The 20,662-nt window shown below is 45.4% G+C and overlaps 1 protein-coding gene across 1 annotated transcript in view; it reads left to right on the forward strand.

The window, feature by feature from the left end:
• si:dkey-34d22.1 (discoidin, CUB and LCCL domain-containing protein 1) overlaps nucleotides 1-14,111 on the forward strand; it is a 143,058-nt gene extending 128,947 nt beyond the window's left edge. Inside the window, exon 15 of the mRNA XM_068011694.1 lies at nucleotides 13,263-14,111. Coding sequence (XP_067867795.1) covers nucleotides 13,263-13,540 — 278 coding nt within the window. The 3' untranslated portion in view covers nucleotides 13,541-14,111. The remainder of the gene's footprint in view (nucleotides 1-13,262) is intronic.
• Nucleotides 14,112-20,662: the final 6,551 nt, after the last annotated feature.

Genomic DNA, 20,662 nt, shown 5'->3' on the forward strand with positions numbered 1-20,662 from the left:
AGCACGTAGTCCTGGACCTTGGAATGTGCCAGTCTGCAACATTAGGTCATGGACAACTCTTTGTGCTGGAAGACCAACAAGTTTTGGGCAGACCAAAGGGCAACTTTCACCGAATTAATAGTCCTCCAGCAGCAGTTGATGTTTATCTCGGTGTGCGTCCCTGGGAACAGCCCGGAGAGCACAGAGCTGTCTTACAGAGCTGCTTGGGATGAACCTCGACAAAACCCACTGCATCTCTTTCCACACCTGCTTTGTAAAGACACATTCCAGAAGTTGGTGGGCAACCGTCTCTTCTCCACCACAGCCACCTCGAGGGCATTGCGCGGAGGGGGTGAGACTTCGGGCGTGCAGGAAGGATCTGATGGGGAGGGCTCTTCTCACCACCAGCCAAGCTATTCTTGGTGCTTGTTTGAAAGTTCTGGTGATGAGGCATTCTGCCAAATGACTTTGGCAGTCTACTCGGGGAACCATCCGACAGGATCCACCATCTCCTTTTCCCGTAGGGTCTTGAGGACATTCCGTGCAGACCACTGCCTGATGGATTGGTGATCAAAGGTGTTTTACCGCAGAAACTGCTCCTCGAAGGATAGGTGGTACGGCACGGTCGAACTGGATGGAGCGTTCCGCAGCAATGTGACCAGGCCCATCCTTCGCAACACCGGGGACAGATAGAACCTCAGCATGTAGTGACACTTGGGGTTTGTGTACTGGAGGTCTACACACAGGTTGATGCAGCCGCACACGAAGATAGTCATCAGGATGAGGGCGATGTTGGGAACATTTTGCCCGCCCTTATCCAGAGGTTTGAACATCGGTCCCTCCGGACCCGGTCCATTTTGGATCCCCAGATGAAGTGGAAAACGGCTCGGGTGACCGCCACAGCGCAGGAGTGGGGTATGGGCCAGACCTACGCCATGTACAGCAACAATGTGAGCGCCTCGCACCTGATGACCAGGTTCTTACCCACAATGGAGAGAGATCGCTGCTCCCACGTGCTCAGCTTATGTTGTACCTTGGCTACTCGCTCCTTCCAGGTTTTGGTGCACGCCCCAGCCCTTCCAAACCATATCCCCAGCACCTTCAGGTAGTCTGACCTAATGGTGAAGGGGACAAAGGATTGGTCAGCCCAGTTCCCAAGGAACATGGCCTTGCTCTTACTGTGGTTAACTTTGGCTCTCGAGGCCAGTTCGAACTGGTCGCAGATGCTCATCAGTCTGCGCACAGACAGCAGGTCCAAGCAGAAGACGGCGACATCATCCATGTACAGGGAGGTTTTAAGCTGAGTGCCTCCACTTCCTAAGATTGTCACCCCTCTAATGCTCGGATCCTTCCTAATAGACTCAGCAACGGGTTCAATACAGCAAACAAAGAGGACAGGGGAGAGAGGACAGCCCTGTCTGACTCCAGATTGGATCGGGAAACTTTCTGATTCCCACCCATTGATTGAGACTGCGCTACTGATGTTTGTGTAGAGCAGTTTGAAAGTTTTTTTTTTTTAATTTCCAAAATATACTTTATTCATAAAAATCTGTAAAAATTACATTGCCAAACAGTTTCCAAACAGCACGAAAAAATACAAACATTGCAAAAGAGATCAGTTTCTTTCAATAATGTCATGAGTTTCTTCCCAACCCTTCCGTTTCACAATTGTCATGTCAATTACAGTTTTACATTTACAGCAATTGAGAATATTAACGATACAGTTCGAGGGGTTTCCCATGGTTCCAGCCCCTCAGTCCAGCTTGGTGGGGGAACCTTACACTGTGGTCTTTCCCCATTGAGCCTTTGCTGCGGCTGCCCCAAGCTTTAGTGCGTCCCTCAGCACGTAGTCCTGGACCTTGGAATGTGCCAGTCTGCAACATTCGGTGGTGGACAACTCTTTGCGCTGGAAGACCAGCAAGTTTCGGGCAGACCAAAGGGCGTCTTTCACCGAATTGATAGTCCTCCAGCAGCAGTTGATGTTTGTCTCGGTATGCGTCCCTGGGAACAGCCCGTAGAGCACAGACTCCTGTGTTAGAGCTGCTTGGGATGAACCTTGACAAAAACCACTGCATCTCTTTCCACACCTGCTTTGCAAAGGCACATTCCAGGAGGAGGTGGGCGACTGTCTCTTCCCCACCACAGCCAACGCGGGGGCACTGCGCGGAGGAGGCGAGACTTCGGGTGTGCATGAAGGATCTGACGGGGAGGGCCCTTCTCACCACCAGCCAAGCTACGTCTTGGTGCTTGTTTGAAAGTTCTGGTGATGAGGCATTCCGCCAAATGACTTTGACGGTCTGCTCGGGGAACCATCCGACAGGATCCACCGTTTCCTTTTCCCGTAGGGCCTTGAGGACATTCCGTGCAGACCACTGCCTGATGGACCGGTGGTCAAAGGTGTTTCTCCGCAGAAACTGCTCCACGAAGGATAGGTGGTACGGCGCCGCCCAACTGCATGGTGCGTTCCGCGGCAATGTGACCAGGCCCATCCTTCGCAACACCGGGGACAGATAGAACCTCAGCACGTAGTGACACTTGGAGTTTGCGTACTGGGGATCTACACATAGCTTGATGCAGCCGCACACGAAGGTGGTCATCAGGATGAGGGCCACATTGGGTACATTTTTCCCGCCCATGTCCAGAGATTTGAACATCGTGTCCCTCCGGACCCGGTCCATTTTAGATCCCCAGACGAAGCGGAAAATGGCTCGGGTGACTGCCACGGCGCAGGAGTGGGGTATGGGCCAGACCTGCGCCACGTAGAGCAACAACGTGAGCGCCTCGCACCTGATGACCAGGTTCTTACCCACAATGGAGAGAGATCGCTGCCCCCACATGCCCAACTTTTGTCGTACCTTGGCTACTCGCTCCTCCCAGGTTTTGGTGCACGCCCCGGCACTTCCGAACCATATCCTCAGCACCTTCAGGTAATCTGACCTGACGGTGAAGGGGACAAAGGATCGGTCAGCCCAGTTCCCAAAGAACATGGCCTCGCTCTTGCCGTGGTTAACTTTGGCTCCCGAGGCCAGTTCGAACTGGTCGCAGATGCTCATCAGTCTGCGCACGGACAGCGGATCCGAGCAGAAGACGGCGACGTCATCCATGTACAGGGAGGTTTTGACCTGAGTGCCTCCGCTGCCTGGGATTGTCACCCCTCTTATGCTCGCATCCTTCCTAATAGACTCAGCAAAGGGTTCAATACAGCAAACAAACAAGACCGGGGACAGAGGACAGCCCTGTCTGACTCCAGATTTGATCGGGAAACTTTCAGATTCCCACCCGTTGATTGACACTGCGCTACTGATGTTTGTGTAGAGCAGTTGGATCCAATTGCAGATTCCCTCCCCAAACCCCATTTTGGAAAGCACGTCCATCATGTAGGTGTGCGATATCCTGTCAAAAGCCTTCTCCTGGTCCAGACTGATGAGGCAGGTGTCCACCCTCCTGTCCCGTACGTAGGCGATCGTATCCCTGAGTAGCGCGAGACTATCAGAGATCTTCCTGCCGGGTAAAGTACAGGTCTGATCGGGGTGAATCACCAACTCCAGAGCAGACTTGACTCGACTGGCTATGACTTTGGACAGAATCTTGTAATCAACATTAAGCAGTGAGATGGGCCGCCAATTTCTGATTTCTGCTTGTAAATGAGGGTGATGATGCCTCTTCTCATGGATTCTGACATGCTGCCGGCCAGGAGCATACTCTCGTATACTTCCAGCAGGTCCGGGCCGACCCAGTCCCACAGCGACGAGTACAACTCGACCGGTAAGCCGTCGCTCCCGGGAGTTTTACTCGTCTCGAAAGACTCGACGGCCTTTGTCAGCTCGTCCAGAATTAGCGGCTTGTCCAGTCTCTCCCTCCTGCTGTCATCTCGGACCTCTGTGATAGATGACAGGAAGGACTGGGAGGCTCTGCTGTCTGTGGGCTTCGCGTCATACAGCCCAGCATAAAAGGATTTGCTGATCCTTAGTATGTCGGACTGCGAAGACGTTACCGAGCCATCTTCTTCCTTCAGGCTGCTGATAACAGAGCTCTCTCTGTGTACCTTTTGGAAGAAGTAACGCGAGCACGTCTCATCCTGCTCGATGGAGCGGACTCTGGACCGGAAGATGATCTTGGAGGCCTCCTTGGCAAAGAGCGAGGCCTGCTGGCTCTTCACCTCTTGGAGGTCCTCCTTGACCTCGACCCCCATTGACTGCAACCGGAGTAGATTTTGCATAATTTTCTGGAGTCGGGACCGTTCCCTCTGTCTCTCTCTCGCCTTCTGAACACCTTTGTGGATGAAGAACCTCTTGATGTTCTCCTGTATCGCTTCCCACCAGTGAACTGGAGACTCAAAGAGGGGTTTTGAAAGTTCTGGTGATGAGGCATTCCGCCAAATAACTTAGTACTTTACACTTGTCTACATTAAATTTCATATGCTAGAGTTATGCCCATTTATGTTAGGGTGACCATATTTTATAAACCAGATCCAGGGATACAACAGGGAGCACAGCAAAGTAGCCAGGACAGAAAATGTAGGGCGCACAGTCTAGTGTGGCAAATATTTTTAGCAGTTTATATTTTAACAGTTGCATAGATCCACGACAAATGCAAAACAAATGTGCATATATTACAGTGGATGGACATCACGCTATTGAAGCACATTCAGACAATGGTAATAAGTAATACAATAACACTGTTCTGGGGACTTCAGTATTTTGTACCCCCTCTCTATAATGACCTATTCAGAAAACCTGTTTCTTAACATCAGCATCGTAGCTATGGCAACTGCAATAGTGGTGTACCATTTATCTGTGTCCCCAGGTACCCGAACTTTTAATTTCCCAATTTAAAATCTGTTCTAAACAGACTCTGATTTTCCATATAAGGTGTGAAACCACCCTCTCTCAGGTTTCAGAAATCTCTTCCGGGTGGGAGAATGTAGAGCTTATTAATTTTTTTTTTTAAAAAGCACAATTTGATCCAATCTTTGCACCATGCTGATCTCTGAGGCAAGTAAAACCCCTTACCCACCATCTTCCTCTGCGGCTTCAGCTTCTCCTCTGATTTTTTATTTCCCGCTCATATCAAAGGATCTGCCCTCCTGCCAGTCACTCTTGGCTAAAACAGCTGCTTCCTTTAATAGAAGGAAACCTAACCCACGAGTCCCGCCTACGCTGCCAGCAGCAGCCAATCATCAGAGGGCATCGCCCTGACAAACAAATGGCATGCTCTTATTGGCCTAGAATATCCTGGGCATTAGAACATAAGAAATAGGAGCAGGGGTAGGCCATTCAGCCCCTCAAACCTGCCCCGCCATTCAATAAGATCATGGCTGATCTGCCCCAGACCTCAACTTCTCTTTCGTGCCAGCTCCTCATAGTCTTCAACTCCCCGATAGATTCAAAAATCTATCTACCTCCTCTTTAAGTACTTTCAGTGATCTAGCCTCCACAACTCTCTGGGGTAGAGAATTCCAGACATTCACTACCCTCTGAGAGAAGAAATTCCTTCACATCTCAGTTTTAAATGAGTGTCCCCTTGTTCTGTAACTATGTCCCCTAGTTCGAGATTCCCCCACTAGTGGAAACATCTTCTTAACATCTACCCTGTCAAGCCCCCTCAGAATCTTGTACGTTTTAATAAGATCACCCCTCATTCTTTTAAAAACTAATGAATAAAGGCCTAACCTGTTTAGCCGTTCTTGATGAGTCAACCCCGTCATCCCAGGAATCAGCCTAGTGAATCTCTTTTGAACTGCCTCCAATGCCAGTATATCCTTTCTTAAATATGAGGACCAAAACTGTACACAGTACTCCAGGTGCGGCCTCACCAACACCCTGTATAGTTGTAACAAGACTTTCCTATTTTTAAAATCCAACCCCCTTGCAATAAAAGCCAATATTCCATTTGCCTTCTTAATCACTTGCTGCACCTGCATGCTAACTTTTTGTGTTTCATGCACAAGAACACCCAGATCCCTCTGTGCTGCACTTTTTTGAAATCTCTCTCCATTTAAATAATTGTCTGCCTTTTGATTCTTCCTACCAAAGTGCATGACCTCACACTTTCCTACATGAAACTCCATCTGCCAAGTTTTTGCCCACTCACTCAACCTATCTATATCCCCTTGCAGATTCCCTATATCCTCATCACAACATGCCCTCCCACCTATTTTTGCATCGTCAGCAAATTTGCATATATTACACTCTGCCCTCCTCCAAGTCATTAATATAGATAGTAAATAATTGAGGCCCTAGGACTGATCCTTGTGGCACTCCAGTAGTTATGTCTTTCCAACCTGAAAAAGACCTATTAATCCCGACTCTGTGTCTTCTGTGAGTTAACCAATCCTCAATCCATGCTAATACATCACCCCCAATACCGTGAGCAATCTTGTGCAATAATCTTTTATGTGGCACCTTATCGAATGCCTTCTGGAAATTCAAATACACTACATCTACCGGTTCCTCTTTATCAACTCTGCTTGTTATATCCTCAAAGAACTCCAGCAAATTTGTCAAACATGATTTTCCTTTCACAAAACCATGTTGACTCTGTTTGATTGCGTTAAGCTTTTCGAAATGTCCTGCTATTTCTTCCTTAATAATGGACTCTAGCATTTTCCCAACGACCGATCTTAGGCTGACTGGCCTATAGTTTCCTGCTTTTTGTCTCCCTCCCTTCTTGAACAGCGGCATGATGAGGATCTGTGTTCCAGCGGACCAATGAATATGGCTGTATTCGGGGATGAGTTTCCTGAACCGAGGACTCTTCCAGGGACATAATACCTCATCCGGGGTTTGTTCCTGGGAAATGCGACGTATGGTCAGCCTAACATATATTTTCTCCAACACATTCTGTAATTTCTGAGCTGCCTCCTCCAATTTCCCTGTCCTTTCTAGTTTGATATTGTTTGCACTAGTTTGACCATTTTGCAATGAATTTCTGAATCCAGGTGTTGCAGGATGAAGCCCCTTTTCCCTTGTGCTATAATAAATAACTGCACAATGGGACTTCAAATCTTTTTCCTTCAAAATAAAAGCAGCAGCGCCATCTGGTATTTCAAACAAGTAACTACAGGAATTTGTGCACATTTTAATTGACCCTTAGATATATTTCGATGTTTTAAATTTATTCAAGGTTTATTTAAATTTCATAGGTAATACCAGTAACATATTACAAAAGAGTTGGAAACATGAGCAAACACACAAAGACCCCTGACCACATTCGGAATACTAGTTAACAATCCCAGTACCTTGCAATTGACAAAAGAACCAGAGGGGAGATTTATTTATTTTATTTAGAGATACTGAAACAGGCCCTTCGGCCCACCGAGTCTGTGCCAACCAACAACCACCCATTTATACTAACACTACAGTAATCCCATATTCCCTACCACGTAACTACACTAGGGGCAATTTATAATGGCCAATTTACCTAACAACCTGCAAGTCTTTGGCTGTGGGAGGAAACCGGAGCACCCGGAGGAAACCCACACGGTCACAGGGAGAACTTGCAAACTCCGCACAGGCAGTACCCAGAATTGAACCCGGGTCCCTGAAGCTGTGAGGCTGCGGTGCTAACCACTGCGCCGCTGAGAGTTTTTTTTTAACGTAGCAAGTTAGGATCTACAATGCACTGCCTGTGAAAGGGTGCTGAAAGCAGATTCAATAATAGCTTTCAAAAAGGGAATTGGATAAATACTTGAAAGGGAAAAATTGGCAGACAATGGAGAAAATGGCAGGAGAATGGATAGCTCTTTTAGAGCCAGCACAGGCATGATGGGTCGAAAGGCCTCCTTCGGTGCTGTATCATTTTATAATCCATGAACAGGATACCGGAAGGTATTTTGGTCTGATTTTTGTTGCAAATTGCAATTTCACTTTCCAAAAGTGCCAGTTTGAAGAAATATATCTTCTAAGTGAAATGAATCGGAAATAGAGTCTAATAAACATCAAGACTTTGGTACAGTACCAATATAGATTTATGACATTGTTCCATGAAAATAACATTCTGTTTTCCTGCTTCTGCACTATTGGATAGATAATGACATCACTATATTATATCTATCTATATAATAGTTTAGCGAGCAAACGTCATGCTTCAAATAAAACATTTTAAAGTGTCAAAATGATGTATTAAAAACACCAGAAAGAAAGGCAGTCAATTCATACTGGAGCTGGAAATTTACAATCGCCTGCCAAAACGTAAATATAAGTTTGTTTCATATTGCTTGCATCTGACCTAAAGCCAGAAATTTACAAGCACCTTCCAATCTACAAGCTTTTCTCACTAATAATAATTAAACTCTATGGACCTCAGGCTTGTGTGGCTTTACAGAATTACATAGAAATTACAACACAAAAACGGGCCATTCAGCCCAACCAGTTCCTGTTGATATTTAATCTCAACGGCATCAGTCGCCCAAATCCCATGTGCCTGCCCTGTTGCCATATTTTCTACGCTTTCCCTTCAACAACCTATCTAATGTATTCTTAAATGTTGGCATGGTTTCTGCTTCAACCATAAATTCCAGGACTACATTCCACAGCCTCACAACCATCTGTCTCAATGTGGCTCACCTCAGTATCAGAAGGTTGTAGGTTCAAGTCCCACTCCAGCTGCTACTCCAGTGCAGTGTTGAGGGAGTGCTGTAGTGCAGGAAGCTGAACTAATGGCTGGAATTTCCCCCCCCACCCCCCCAAAGAGTGGGCTGGTGGTGGTGGAGGGGTGCGTAAAATGGAGTGGGAGGCCTCGGGGAGCCCGTCCCGACCCACTCCCGCCTCCGCTGCCATTTTACACAGGAAGGTGGCAGCGAGAAATGGCCTGCCTGCCCCAGGCCTTTTAAGGCCTTTAAGTGGCCAATTAACAGCCACTTTAGGGTCTCCGCCTGCCGCCGTGGGGATTTTACTGTTGACAGGCAGGCAGCCCAGGTCTGCGAAAAGCTGCCTGAAAAAAGTAGGCGGCCTTCTGATAGCCTGCGGGGGGGAGGGGCCTCCTGATTGGGCACCCTGTGCCCAATAGAAGGCTGTCCCCTGTGCCCCAATGCCCAACACACCCCGCCCCGCCCCCCCCCCCCAATCGATCCCCCTCCCTTGCTGTGTGCAAATTGGCTGCTGTATTTCCTACATTACAACTTCAAAAGGACTTCATTGGCTGTAAAGTGCTTTGGGTGTCCTGAGGTTGTGAAAAGTTCTATATAAATGCAAGTGTTTCTTTTGTGTTTCTCCTGCTCTGTTTTGAATCTCTTAATCTTATATCTGTGTTTCCTCATTTGGACTCATTAATCACTGAAAACAGTCTATTTCTATTTAATCTGTCGCATTCTTTCATCATTTAAAACACTACTATCAAATCACCCCTTAATTTCTTCCAACAAAAGCAGTCACAATTTTTCAAGAGTTTTTTTTTTCGTTTGTAATTTTTCTCAACAAGCAGCATCCTAGTGAACCTGGGCTCTACCTTCTCTGTTACCTCAACATCCTTCCTGTAATGTGCAGCCCAAAACTGCACACGTGCATCTCAGCTGTGCTCTTTTTAAGGTTTTTTATAAATTCACCATTGCATCTCAACTTTTATATTCTATGCATTTTTCATAAAACCCAGTATTCCTATAGGTTTTTATTGGCCTTACCCACTTGAGTTGCTGCTTTTAATATATACTGGTTTGAAAGTACTTCCATTTTTTAATATTTGTTGAGGGCGCGTGTTTTAAACTGGTGGAAATGGATTCATTTGGAGGACTGAAGAGATTCCATAGAAGTTGGACTGGGTTTTTTTTTAAAAAGGTCATTGGAAGGACTTTGTTTAAAAACACACTTACTGGAAGTCACATGTCTTCAGCCAAGTAAACAGCAGATGCCTTCTGACTATGGGAGTTGTTTACAGAGAAGGGACTTGTCAAGATTTATGGTGGTCAAGAGTTGGTTTCATTTTGAATATTGTTTTGAGTCAGTTGGGGGTCAGCCTGCTAAAGAGAGAAGCCACCAGCTCATCCTTTTCCACCCCTTTGAGAAACCCTGAGAATCCAGTGTGTGATAGCTGAAACCCCTGATGCCGCATTTCTCCTAGAAAGCCTACCAGACTAAGCCTCAACATCGCCTGAAGAGAACTGCTCCAAAAAGATCCCAGTGACAGCTGTCTACACGTATTTGGGACGCCAGAAAAGGGACAACTGATATTATTCCATATCATCCCTTTCCTTCAAGAATTAACAAGTATTTGGCCAAAGTATTTCTTTGTCATTTTTTGTAAAGAGATTTCTGAAGAGAAATTTTTTTTTTTCTTTAACCTGTGTGTGTGGGGACTGGATTTTACCGACCCTCCCCCGACGTCGTGTTTCATTGCGATGGGGGGGGGGGAGGTGTGCCGAAAAATCTCTCCGGGAGAGGGCTGCCACACACCCCCAAAGCCGGGCAGACCTCGTGACGGCCTCCCTGCCGCTCGGCAACAGGACCCCAATTTGAATATTTAAATAAATTAAAAGATTGATTTAATTAAGCTCACGTTGCCACCTGATGTCCCGCTGCGATCTTCAGCCCGGCGGCTGGCACTCCCGCACCTTCGGATCCCTGTCCGGGAAAACGAGGTGCAACACTGGTGGGGAATTTATCAGTGCAGGGAGGGGGAACGGGATCAAATTAACATCATGGGTGTAGGGGATGGTGGGAAGGGTTGTAGTTGAATGTTTTTGGGGGTGAATGTCAAATGGTAAAGTTGTGTTTTGTGGGGAAGGGCAAATAATTATTTTAATTGTTATGGGAGGGGGTGGGAGAGGGGCAAAAGAGATGTATTTATTTATTTTAATTCACCTTTAAATATTTAAATTTGCCAGTAGGGCTAACAGCCCTTTAAAAATGGTGTCAGCGCCTGCGATGGACAGCCCGACCCCTCCATGTGATTGGCGGGAGGCGGCCCACCCCGGGGATGCAAATGAGCAAAAGATTGCAGTGGCTCTAGGCTGGGCAGGCGATGAGATTATAAAATGCAGCCCTGTGTGTGTGTGTGAGTTCAGCTACGTTAAAAGGGAACTTTCATTTTTCAATCTGTGTTAATGCCATAGAGTGATACAGCACCAAAACAGGCCCTTCGGCCCATTGAGTCCATGCTGACCATCAACCACCCACTTAAACTAATCCTACATAATCCCATTTTTCCCTCTCACATCCCCACCTTCCCTCAATTCTCCACCACCTACCTACACTAGGAGCATTTTTTTTTACAATGGCCAATTTACCAATCAACCCACAAGTCTTTGGCATGTGGGAGGAAACCAGAGCACCTGGAGGAAACTCACATAGTCACAGGGAGAACGTGTAAACTCCACACAGGCAGTACCCAGAACCGAGCCCGGGTTGCTAGAGCTGTGAGGCTACAGTGCTAGCCACTGCGCCACTGTGCCACCCTTTGCTTTGTATCTTTACTGAATATGTCTTGTTTTATAATAAATTGATAATTTTGTTGTTTATTAAAGAAACCTGGTTGGTGGATTTTATTCTGAAATAAAAATAGAGTATATACTTGGTCGTATCGGTAACTGGGAAAACACTTAAGTTTATGTTGTGACCTGTGGAGAAGTGGAACTAGAGAAAGACAGTACACTCCTCCTGCCTCGGTCGTAACAATACGAACCTGAACCTCCAAATCCCTCAGCTAAAAAATCCTGAATTGCCCAATAATATGATATATGTAATGTAAGTTAGTTACAATGTACGTAATTTTAATTAATATCTTGAAACCTTCCATTGCATCAAAACATACAGGGCTGGATTTTGTGTCGGAGGCGGGGCTCCCAGCATCGGGCTGAAGAAGCAGAGGGGAGCCCTGTCTCGGCCTTTTCCTGCCCCCCAGAACAATCCTCCAGTCTTTCTACATCAAAGTTTCATGATCAGAGGACCGGCAGCTCTGCAGTATCTGCAGCACCACTGGGAGTGGTGGCCACTGCCGGTACTGCAGAGGCCTCAGGCCCATGCCCAGCGCTGGAACCCTGGACCAGAGCTAGGTGAGGGGGTAATGTGGTTCCCAGCGGGATCCTCCATGGGCCACAGATTGCCCCTAGAGGAGGGACCCACACAGCCCAAGCCCACAGGAAGGGTGCCTTGTTTTACATGGTAACCCCCCCACAATGGCAGCGGCACCCCTGCCGCTGGTAAGATCCCAGCGGGGGCAGGAAAAGGCCCTTAATTGGCCATTAATAGGCCAATTTAAGGCCTCGGTTGGCCTCTGGGCGGGAAGGCCATCGTCGGCCTATCCTGTCCCCAGTAAGATCACTTGACAAAGGGCCCCCCACCACCCATTGCAATTCTCCATGCCCCCCTGCCTCAGGGGGGGTCCCATAAAATCCAGCCCATAATGTGCGAGGAATCTAAATAGCTCATTAATTATATAAACATCCCTTTATTCTGAACTAACAAGCGTAACAGAACTTAATTCTGTACCAAGAAAAAAAATGACCATTATGAAACTTGAGGTGTTTTCAATAAGAACTATTAATCAACATGATTTTAATATTGTACTTATGGATGAAATGTTAACTTCCTTCCAATTACAAATAACCTTCACCATTTCGTGCAGTGATCCTATACTCACACTACGCCACATAGTTTTCATCGGAAAAGAAAGTGAGAGAGAAAAGTGCTGAAAATCATCACAAATTTATACAAAGGATCTGAAGTAGAGCCTGAACAGTTGATGTTAACAGGAGTGAATAACCTGCATTCATTCATAAGTCAGCAAGCCTCTCCTACCCAATCAGGAAGTGGCATTTGTTTGTATCAACTACTTTCATTTGTATAGCACCTTTAATCTAGTAAAATGTCTCAATTGCGCTTCACAGGAACATTATCAAACAAAATTTGACACTGAGCTACCCCAGGCGATATTACAGCAAATGACCAAAAGTTTAGTCCAAAGAGGCAGGTTTTTAGGAGCATCTTAAAGGAGGAAAGAGAGGTGAAAACGTTTAGGGAGGGAATTCCAGAGCTTGGGGCCTCAGCAGCTGATGGCACAGCTGCCAATTGTGGAGCGAATAAAGTTGGGGCTGTGCAAGAGGCCAGAATTGGAGGAACGCAGGGATATTGGAGGGTTGTAGCGCTGGAGGAGGCTACAGAAATGCAGGGAGCACAGGGGCTTTCTGAATGGTGCTAAACAAAAGGAACACAATCTCATTTATTGGTTGTGTCTTCTGTTACTTAGCAGCCCACAGACATTTCTTTTGAAAATTGCTTGCAGGATAATGTACTAACACGATGTATTTGCTTGGTTAATATTAAACTGCTTTTGTACTTTTCTTCTGTTAGAGTATGCAGAGCCTGACATTATTCAAGGGGGGATAACCGCTCAAAAAGCCTCATCAACTTTCAAGCCCCCCATTGACGATGGCTACACTATACCACTTGTTGTGAGTCACTATGACGTTCCATTTTCGGGGAAAAGCCATGAATATGCTGAACCTTTATCTAACCAGGAACCAGAGTACGCTACTCCATTTGTTGAGCAAAGTACAGAGTCAGAACTATCCACAAAGAAAAATGTCTGCATAGTAAAAGTTGTCCCATCTATACAAGAAGCACTTTAAAAGCCTCAGTCGTGCCAGATGTGCTGCCTCAGAATGATGCACTCACGCAAACATCAGACAAGTTTGTGTCATGTATTGAACCGTTGCACAGGTTGCCAAGAAACAGAGTGCAGTCAAAAACAGTAACCAGAAAGGGCAAAACAGCAAGCAACATACACCAAAGAAAGCTCCTCTCTGCCTAATGACTCTACAATGCCAATGTACCATCAAGCACTATGAGTTGTGAACAATAAGCACTTGTGTAAGTTTAAAAACTACCCATCACATTCCTAAATTATGACAGAAGTTGACAATATTTATGTCAACTGGTTCAAAAGACAGAAATCAGGAAAAAATGCCAAGTCGCTGGTAGCAGTTCCAGGGCAAGAAGACTACATTGAAATCACTAAGTGAACACTTTGAACTCTATATATGTGATGCTGTTTCCAACAAGGAAAGTTTTTACAGTCAAGTTATTTAATGTATTTTTTTAAAGTACTGAATAGATAAAAGCACTTCATAAAATAGGATTGAATGGGAGCATGCATTAATTGTTCATTTATGTTACAGAATATTTGTTGCTACAGAAGATGCTGGTTTATTTAATCAGCAATTAATTAGATTTGTATTAATAAAATATGACATCTAGATTTCTGTATAGACTCTTTCTACATTCAAAATGATGGGATTTACAATTCCCAAGCATGGCACACCTTCAGGCTATGTTCTCAGAATTATCATTCATTAAACAATGGATTGATTTTGCAACATAAGTTAAATGGAGAATAAATACACAGGAGTGATTTGAAGGCAGTAATTTTGTCAAGGTGCTCATAAAGGTAAAGCTTGAGTAAGCTTAGAGCTTCTTCCAAAGATTGAGTTGAAATTCCAACACAGAATTCACATCCTTGTATCTATTGTTTTTCATGTTTTGTTTCCCCATGACTTACATCCTGTCAGCTATCAAGGTCCAGGATCCCCCCCCCCCCGCCCCCCCCGCCATGAAGTGGAAACAACAAGATGCCCTTACTAAAGGATTGGTGATCGTAAAATGGTTTTAACATAAACTAGTGAAAATCTATAGTGATTAGTGGGAAATAATAGTTACATATTAAGTCCTTTAAGCAGATTATCTGGTGATTATCAGCTTACTGTCAGCAGGACCTTGCTGTGTGCAAGTCAGCTGCCATGCTTCCTACATTACAACAGTGACTTCACTTCAAAAAGTATGTCATCGGCTGCAGAGCACTTTGGAATGGTGTTGGGAAAGGCACTATATAAGTGCAAGTCTTTAGTTTTTCTTTAATTTACCTGTGTAAATTTGGATACTGGCAAGGTGAAACCTGTGACAGGAATTATTTCACGAAGGTACCTCAAATATATCAGCACATAGTGCAGCTAGCGGCTTATTTAAGATGCACTATATTACACAGAAGCATATGTGGAATAGTTTAATACACATGAAACAGTTGTTTGGAGTTGCAGGTCTCGGCACAGGGAACTCAGTTAATAGAGACAATGGACAGAATTTTCCTGAAACTAACCCACTCGCCCTGGGGGTGGGTGGGGGGAGGCTGGTAGCAGGGCACGAACCTATTTGATTCAGTAGCAGGCTTTGCTATGGCTCCCTAACTCAGCCATGATATTAGCATCCTGCTTCTAGGCTTCCCAACCAATCATAGAAGGCGGGTGCTGTAACGCGTCGCATCTGTCAAAGGAAGGATTTCTAGTTAAAGGGGCCCGAGCAGGGGTCAGAATGGCTGAACTGTAAATTGATTCCTGAGACTTGAGCAACCGCAGGAATAAAGAGACCTGGGAATGCTGCCTCTCCCGAGTCTCTGACTCTTACCTGGAGGTGCTGCTGAGGGACTGAAGTGAGGTGATGTTACCCAAGGACAGGAGGAAGAGGCCAGCTTCTCAAACCAAACAGGCATGGATGAAGAGGAAGTGAGCAGCAGGAGTGTGGTCCCTCCAACCTGGATACAGTGCCCTAAGAGGTTGAAGGACCTCAGGAAGGCAGGAAAGGGGAGTGGCCTAACACTTTCAGATGCCAAGCTCCACACCCTGACTTTCCCAGTATTCTCCTGCATAACACTCCTCAGCCAAACACACCTTGCAGCTCCACTCATTCCTATCTCTCAAGGCACGTCCTCACATCCCCATCTGAACAGCCAACAGTGACACTCACCCACATCTTTGTGCTATCTCACACCCATCCCTCACAGTCACCCTCCACAAATATTGTTCTTCCCTCCTCTCCACATAATCCACTTCTCACACTCACAACACTCTGCTTTCCCTCCTTACAGAAGACAACACAGAACTCAAGGGAGAAGCAGAGAACCGGGGTGGGGGGGACCATCCAGTGACAGCGACCTTGACGGCCATTGGCAATACATACCCATCTGGTCCACTGGAAAGGTGGACTTGTTCCAGGAGGCTGCAGATGTTAGCAGTGACCTGCTGTGAAAGCCTGAGGTTCTGGTGCTTAGACATGTCAAGAGAACTGCTCTGTCTGCAGACTCTGTGTTGGGGGTCTCGCTACCTTCCAGTTAATCTCTGTTTCCATCCCCTCTGTCCTGAAGAACAAAATGTGGCCATGGAGAAGGCTTCTGTTGCTCCTGGTTCTGTTGCTCAACTTGTTCCTCATCAGAGGTCCAAGGTAGAGCTGCATAGAGTTGCTCCCATGCTGCAATGAAGGCTGATAGCAGGGAAGTGCAGATCAAGGTGAGTGAAGTCCAAGACAGGTGAAATTACTTCCAAGTTGGAAATCACCTGCCAAGCAGTGAAAGCACATTTCAGGAGAAGTGCTGTGTGCACCGACCCCTCACATAGGCAGGGCTGCTGCTATTCCATTTCACTCTTTGAAGGCTTCCCAGCCTGTTTGTATCACTGAGCAAGCACTCCCCATTGTGTTTTTGCCTGGTTGACCCCGACAAGTTCCACACAGCTCGGGAAACCCATGCACTGGATGTTAAAGGCAGAATACTGGGTTAAATCCTGAGTTAATTAACTATTTAATTGTTTTAGTTACTTATCCTACAGCTCAATGCGGGGGTTTCCGCTCGCCACCAAACCCACCCAGGGTTAAACCCAGAAGTGGGTGAGATCATGTCTGGTTCCCAACCCAATGCCATTTTGCAGGGCTCTAACCCACCTCCCCTTGGCAGTAAAAATTCTGCCCAATTTCTCATGTTGGTGTTGAATAATATTGTTTAATTTTCTGGCTGATTACAGGTAGATCATATATTCATTGATTTTTGTTTGCAAAGTAATTTTCAGCAACTGATGGCCTTTCAGGAGGAAAAAGGAAATACTGGGTCTAGGTAATCACAGGATTTCATGAATGCCAAAACTATAATTAATCCTATCATTGGTTAATTGGATAGGCTTTAATAAAGTATCCCAGTAATTAATGTGCATTTCTGCAGTTTGCTGTAATATTTTATCCTTCAACATGTGACGCACACTAAATCTGTATCATCATAGTGCATAGTAATGAAGAATTTGTGATAAGGAGACTGGATATTAAAGGTACATTGTCATTGGGAGTTTGTATTGAGGATGGATATTTGTTAAAGTTAAATTATCAAGGAATTGGGAGGCCAGATGAATTTGCCTCTGTGCCTTGAGACTAAAATCATCCTAAGCAAATGAAAAGAAAATTTCTTCTCTTCCTACCTACTGTAAATGTGCTACATTAAGTATGTTTGTATATTCTCACTCAGTTCACACTAGACAAGGGACAACAACTTAAAAGTCCACAATTTTGCTCTGAAAGAAATCATGTGGAAAATGGGGAGGTGGTGAATCCCATTGGTACACTAGGGCACAAGCATCCAACCTGAGCCACAAAGTGGTTCCCAAGCCCTGCCCATCTAGCTTTCTAAGTCCAGACAACTGGATGAGACATAAAACCGAGGCCCAGTCTGCTGTCTTAGGTGAACGTAAAAGATCCCACAGCACCATTTCCAAGAAGAGTAGGGAAATTATCTCCGGTGTCCTGGCCAATATTTATCCCTCAATCAATATCACAAAAACAGATTATCTGGTCATCACATTGCTCTTCCATTTACTGTATAGTTCACTCTTGAATTGGATCTTCCAAAATGCATCACCTCGCATTTGCCCTGATTGAACTCCATCTGCCATTTCTCTGCCCAACTCTCCAATCTATCTATATTCTGCTATATTCTCTGACAGTCCCCTTCACTATCTGCTACTCCACCAATCTTAGTGTCGTCTGCAAACTTGCTAATCAGACCACCTATACTTTCCTCCAAATCATTTATGTATATCACAAACAACAGTGGTCCCAGCACGGATCCCTGTGGAACACCACTGGTCACACGTCTCCATTTTGAGAAACTCCCTTCCACTGCTACTCTCTGTCTCCTGTTGCCCAGCCAGTTCTTTATCCATCTAGCTAGTACACCCTGGACCCCATGCGACTTCACTTTCTCCATCAGCCTACCATGGGGAACCTTATCAAACGCCTTACTGAAGTCCATGTATATGACATCTACAGCCCTTCCCTCATCAATCAACTTTGTCACTTCCTCAAAGAATTCTATTAAGTTGGTAAGACATGACCTTCCCTGCACAAAACCATGTTGCCTATCACTGATAAGCCCATTTTCTTCCAAATGGGAATAGATCCTATCCCTCAGTATCTTCTCCAGCAGCTTCCCTACCACTGACGTCAGGCTCACCGGTCTATAATTACCTGGATTATCCCTGCTACCCTTCTTAAACAAGGAGACAACATTAGCAATTCTCCAGTCCTCCGGGACCTCCGGATGCTGCAAAGATATCTGTTAAGGCCCCAGCTATTTCCTCTCTCGCTTCCCTCAGTAACCTGGGATAGATCCCATCCGGACCTGGGGACTTGTCCACCTTAATGCCTTTTAGAATACCCAACACTTCCTTCCTCCTTATGCCGACTTGACCTAGAGCAATCAAACATCTGTCCCTAACCTCAACATCCGTCATGTCCCTCTCCTCGGTGAATACCGATGCAAAGTACTCGTTTAGAATCTCACCCATTTTCTCTGACTCCACGCATAACTTTCCTCCTTTGTCCTCGAGTGGGCCAATCCTTTCTCTAGTTACCCTCTTGCTTCTTATATATGAATAAAAGGCTTTAGGATTTTCCTTAACCCTGTTTGCTAAAGATATTTCATGACCCCTTTTAGCCCTCTTAATTCCTCATTTCAGATTGGTCCTACATTCCCGATATTCTTCCAAAGCTTCGTCTTTCTTCAGCCTCCTAGACCTTATGTATGCTTCCTTTTTCCTCTTAGCAAGTCTCACAATTTCACCTGTCATCCATGGTTCCCTAATCTTGCCATTTCTATCCCTCATTTTCACAGGAACATGTCTCTCCTGCACGCTAATCAACCTCTCTTTAAAAGCCTCCCACATATCAAATGTGGATTTACCTTCAGACAGCTGCTCCCAATCTACATTCCCCAGCTCCTGCCGAATTTTGGTATAGTTGGCCTTCCCCCAATTTAGCACTCTTCCTTTAGGACCACTCTCGTCTTTGTCCATGAGTATTCTAAAACTTACGGAATTGTGATCACTATTCCCAAAGTAGTCCCCTACTGAAACTTCAACCACCTGGCCAGGCTCATTCCCCAACACCAGGTCCAGTATGGCCCCTTCCCGAGTTGGACTATTTACATACTGCTCTCGAAAACTCTCCTGGATGCTCCTTACAAATTCTGCTCCATCTAGACCTCTAACACTAAGTGAATCCCAGTCAATGTTGGGAAAATTAAAATCTCCTATCACCACCACCCTGTTGCTCCTACATCTTTCCATAATCTGTTTACATATTTGTACCTCTATCTCACGCTCGCTGTTGGGAGGCCTGTAGTACAGCCCCAACATTGTTACCGCACCCTTCCTATTTCTGAGTTCTGCCCATATTGCCTCACTGCTCGAGTCCTCCATAGTGCCCTCCTTCAGCACAGCTGTGATATCCTCCTTGACCAGTAATGCAACTCCTCCACCCCTTTTACCTCCCTCTCTATCCCGCCTGAAGCATCGATATCCTGGGATATTTAGTTGCCAATCATGCCCTTCCCTCAACCAAGTCTCAGTAATAGCAATAAAAGCAGAATCTTGAGCTGCTCGGAGTGCGGACAGAATCTGATCCACAGAAAGAACCTGTTGTCAACAAATCAAACGGGACTATTGACTACTGTGAGCAGACTGAAGCAGTCCTCAAGACTGAAAAGAGAGAGGAGCAGAAAAAGCAAAAATGTGAAGTGTTTATACCCCTTGCTTCTAGCAGTTATATATTCCTCTCAGCTACTGAAGCAACTTTTGCATTTAGCCAATATTTCCATAAAAATCTCTCAGGAATGTTTTATTACTTTCTGTTTACAGATTAGAATTTTTTATATGGTTTATGTAGATTAATATGATGCGACAACTTAACATTTGTATCATGTCTTCAAAATAGCAAGGCATCCCAAGGACACCAATTAAAGCTTAATATCTATAAACGGTTCTACTTTACAATTCACTTTTACTAATGAATATACTCTATAGTAAAAGTAACCGTACCAGCTGCAGACCGGATATGCTATGAAACAATACTCTGTGGATTAACAGGATTTTGTTGAAAACCTATGTGGGCTATAGCTTTCTCATCATTTATTTTATAAAGGCACCATGTTAACTGGATCTCAGTTTCAATTCTCAATCAGTGCTAAGTTAGTGACCTCAGCTGGAGTGGCATTAGGAGCATTACAGTTAGTCTCGGCACTTCTTGGGTACAGAGAGGAAATTTAGACATGGTCCCTTTTCCTAGCCATTATCCATTAATTCTGCTAACTGTTAGCCAGTAGACCCTCTGGGAAGTGGATGTTGGGTAAGGACAGATTGGGCTGAGATGTGATCATTCTGTCGTTAATTAGCCTCTGGATACTCACATACTCGGCTCACACAAGCCACTTGTGAGATATGAGAGGATGCTGGAGGACCATTGATACCATTCACAGCAAGAAGCAGCACCTTCGGGGGAGGGAACATAACCCACATTTACACAGTCATTTTTACAATGTTCATAATTCGATCAACCATCTTACACATCCACTTCGCAAATAAATGCTTTATTTCAGGAAATGGGTA

Source organism: Heterodontus francisci, chromosome 31 (genome assembly GCF_036365525.1).
Source record: "Heterodontus francisci isolate sHetFra1 chromosome 31, sHetFra1.hap1, whole genome shotgun sequence".
NCBI lineage: Eukaryota > Metazoa > Chordata > Chondrichthyes > Heterodontiformes > Heterodontidae > Heterodontus > Heterodontus francisci.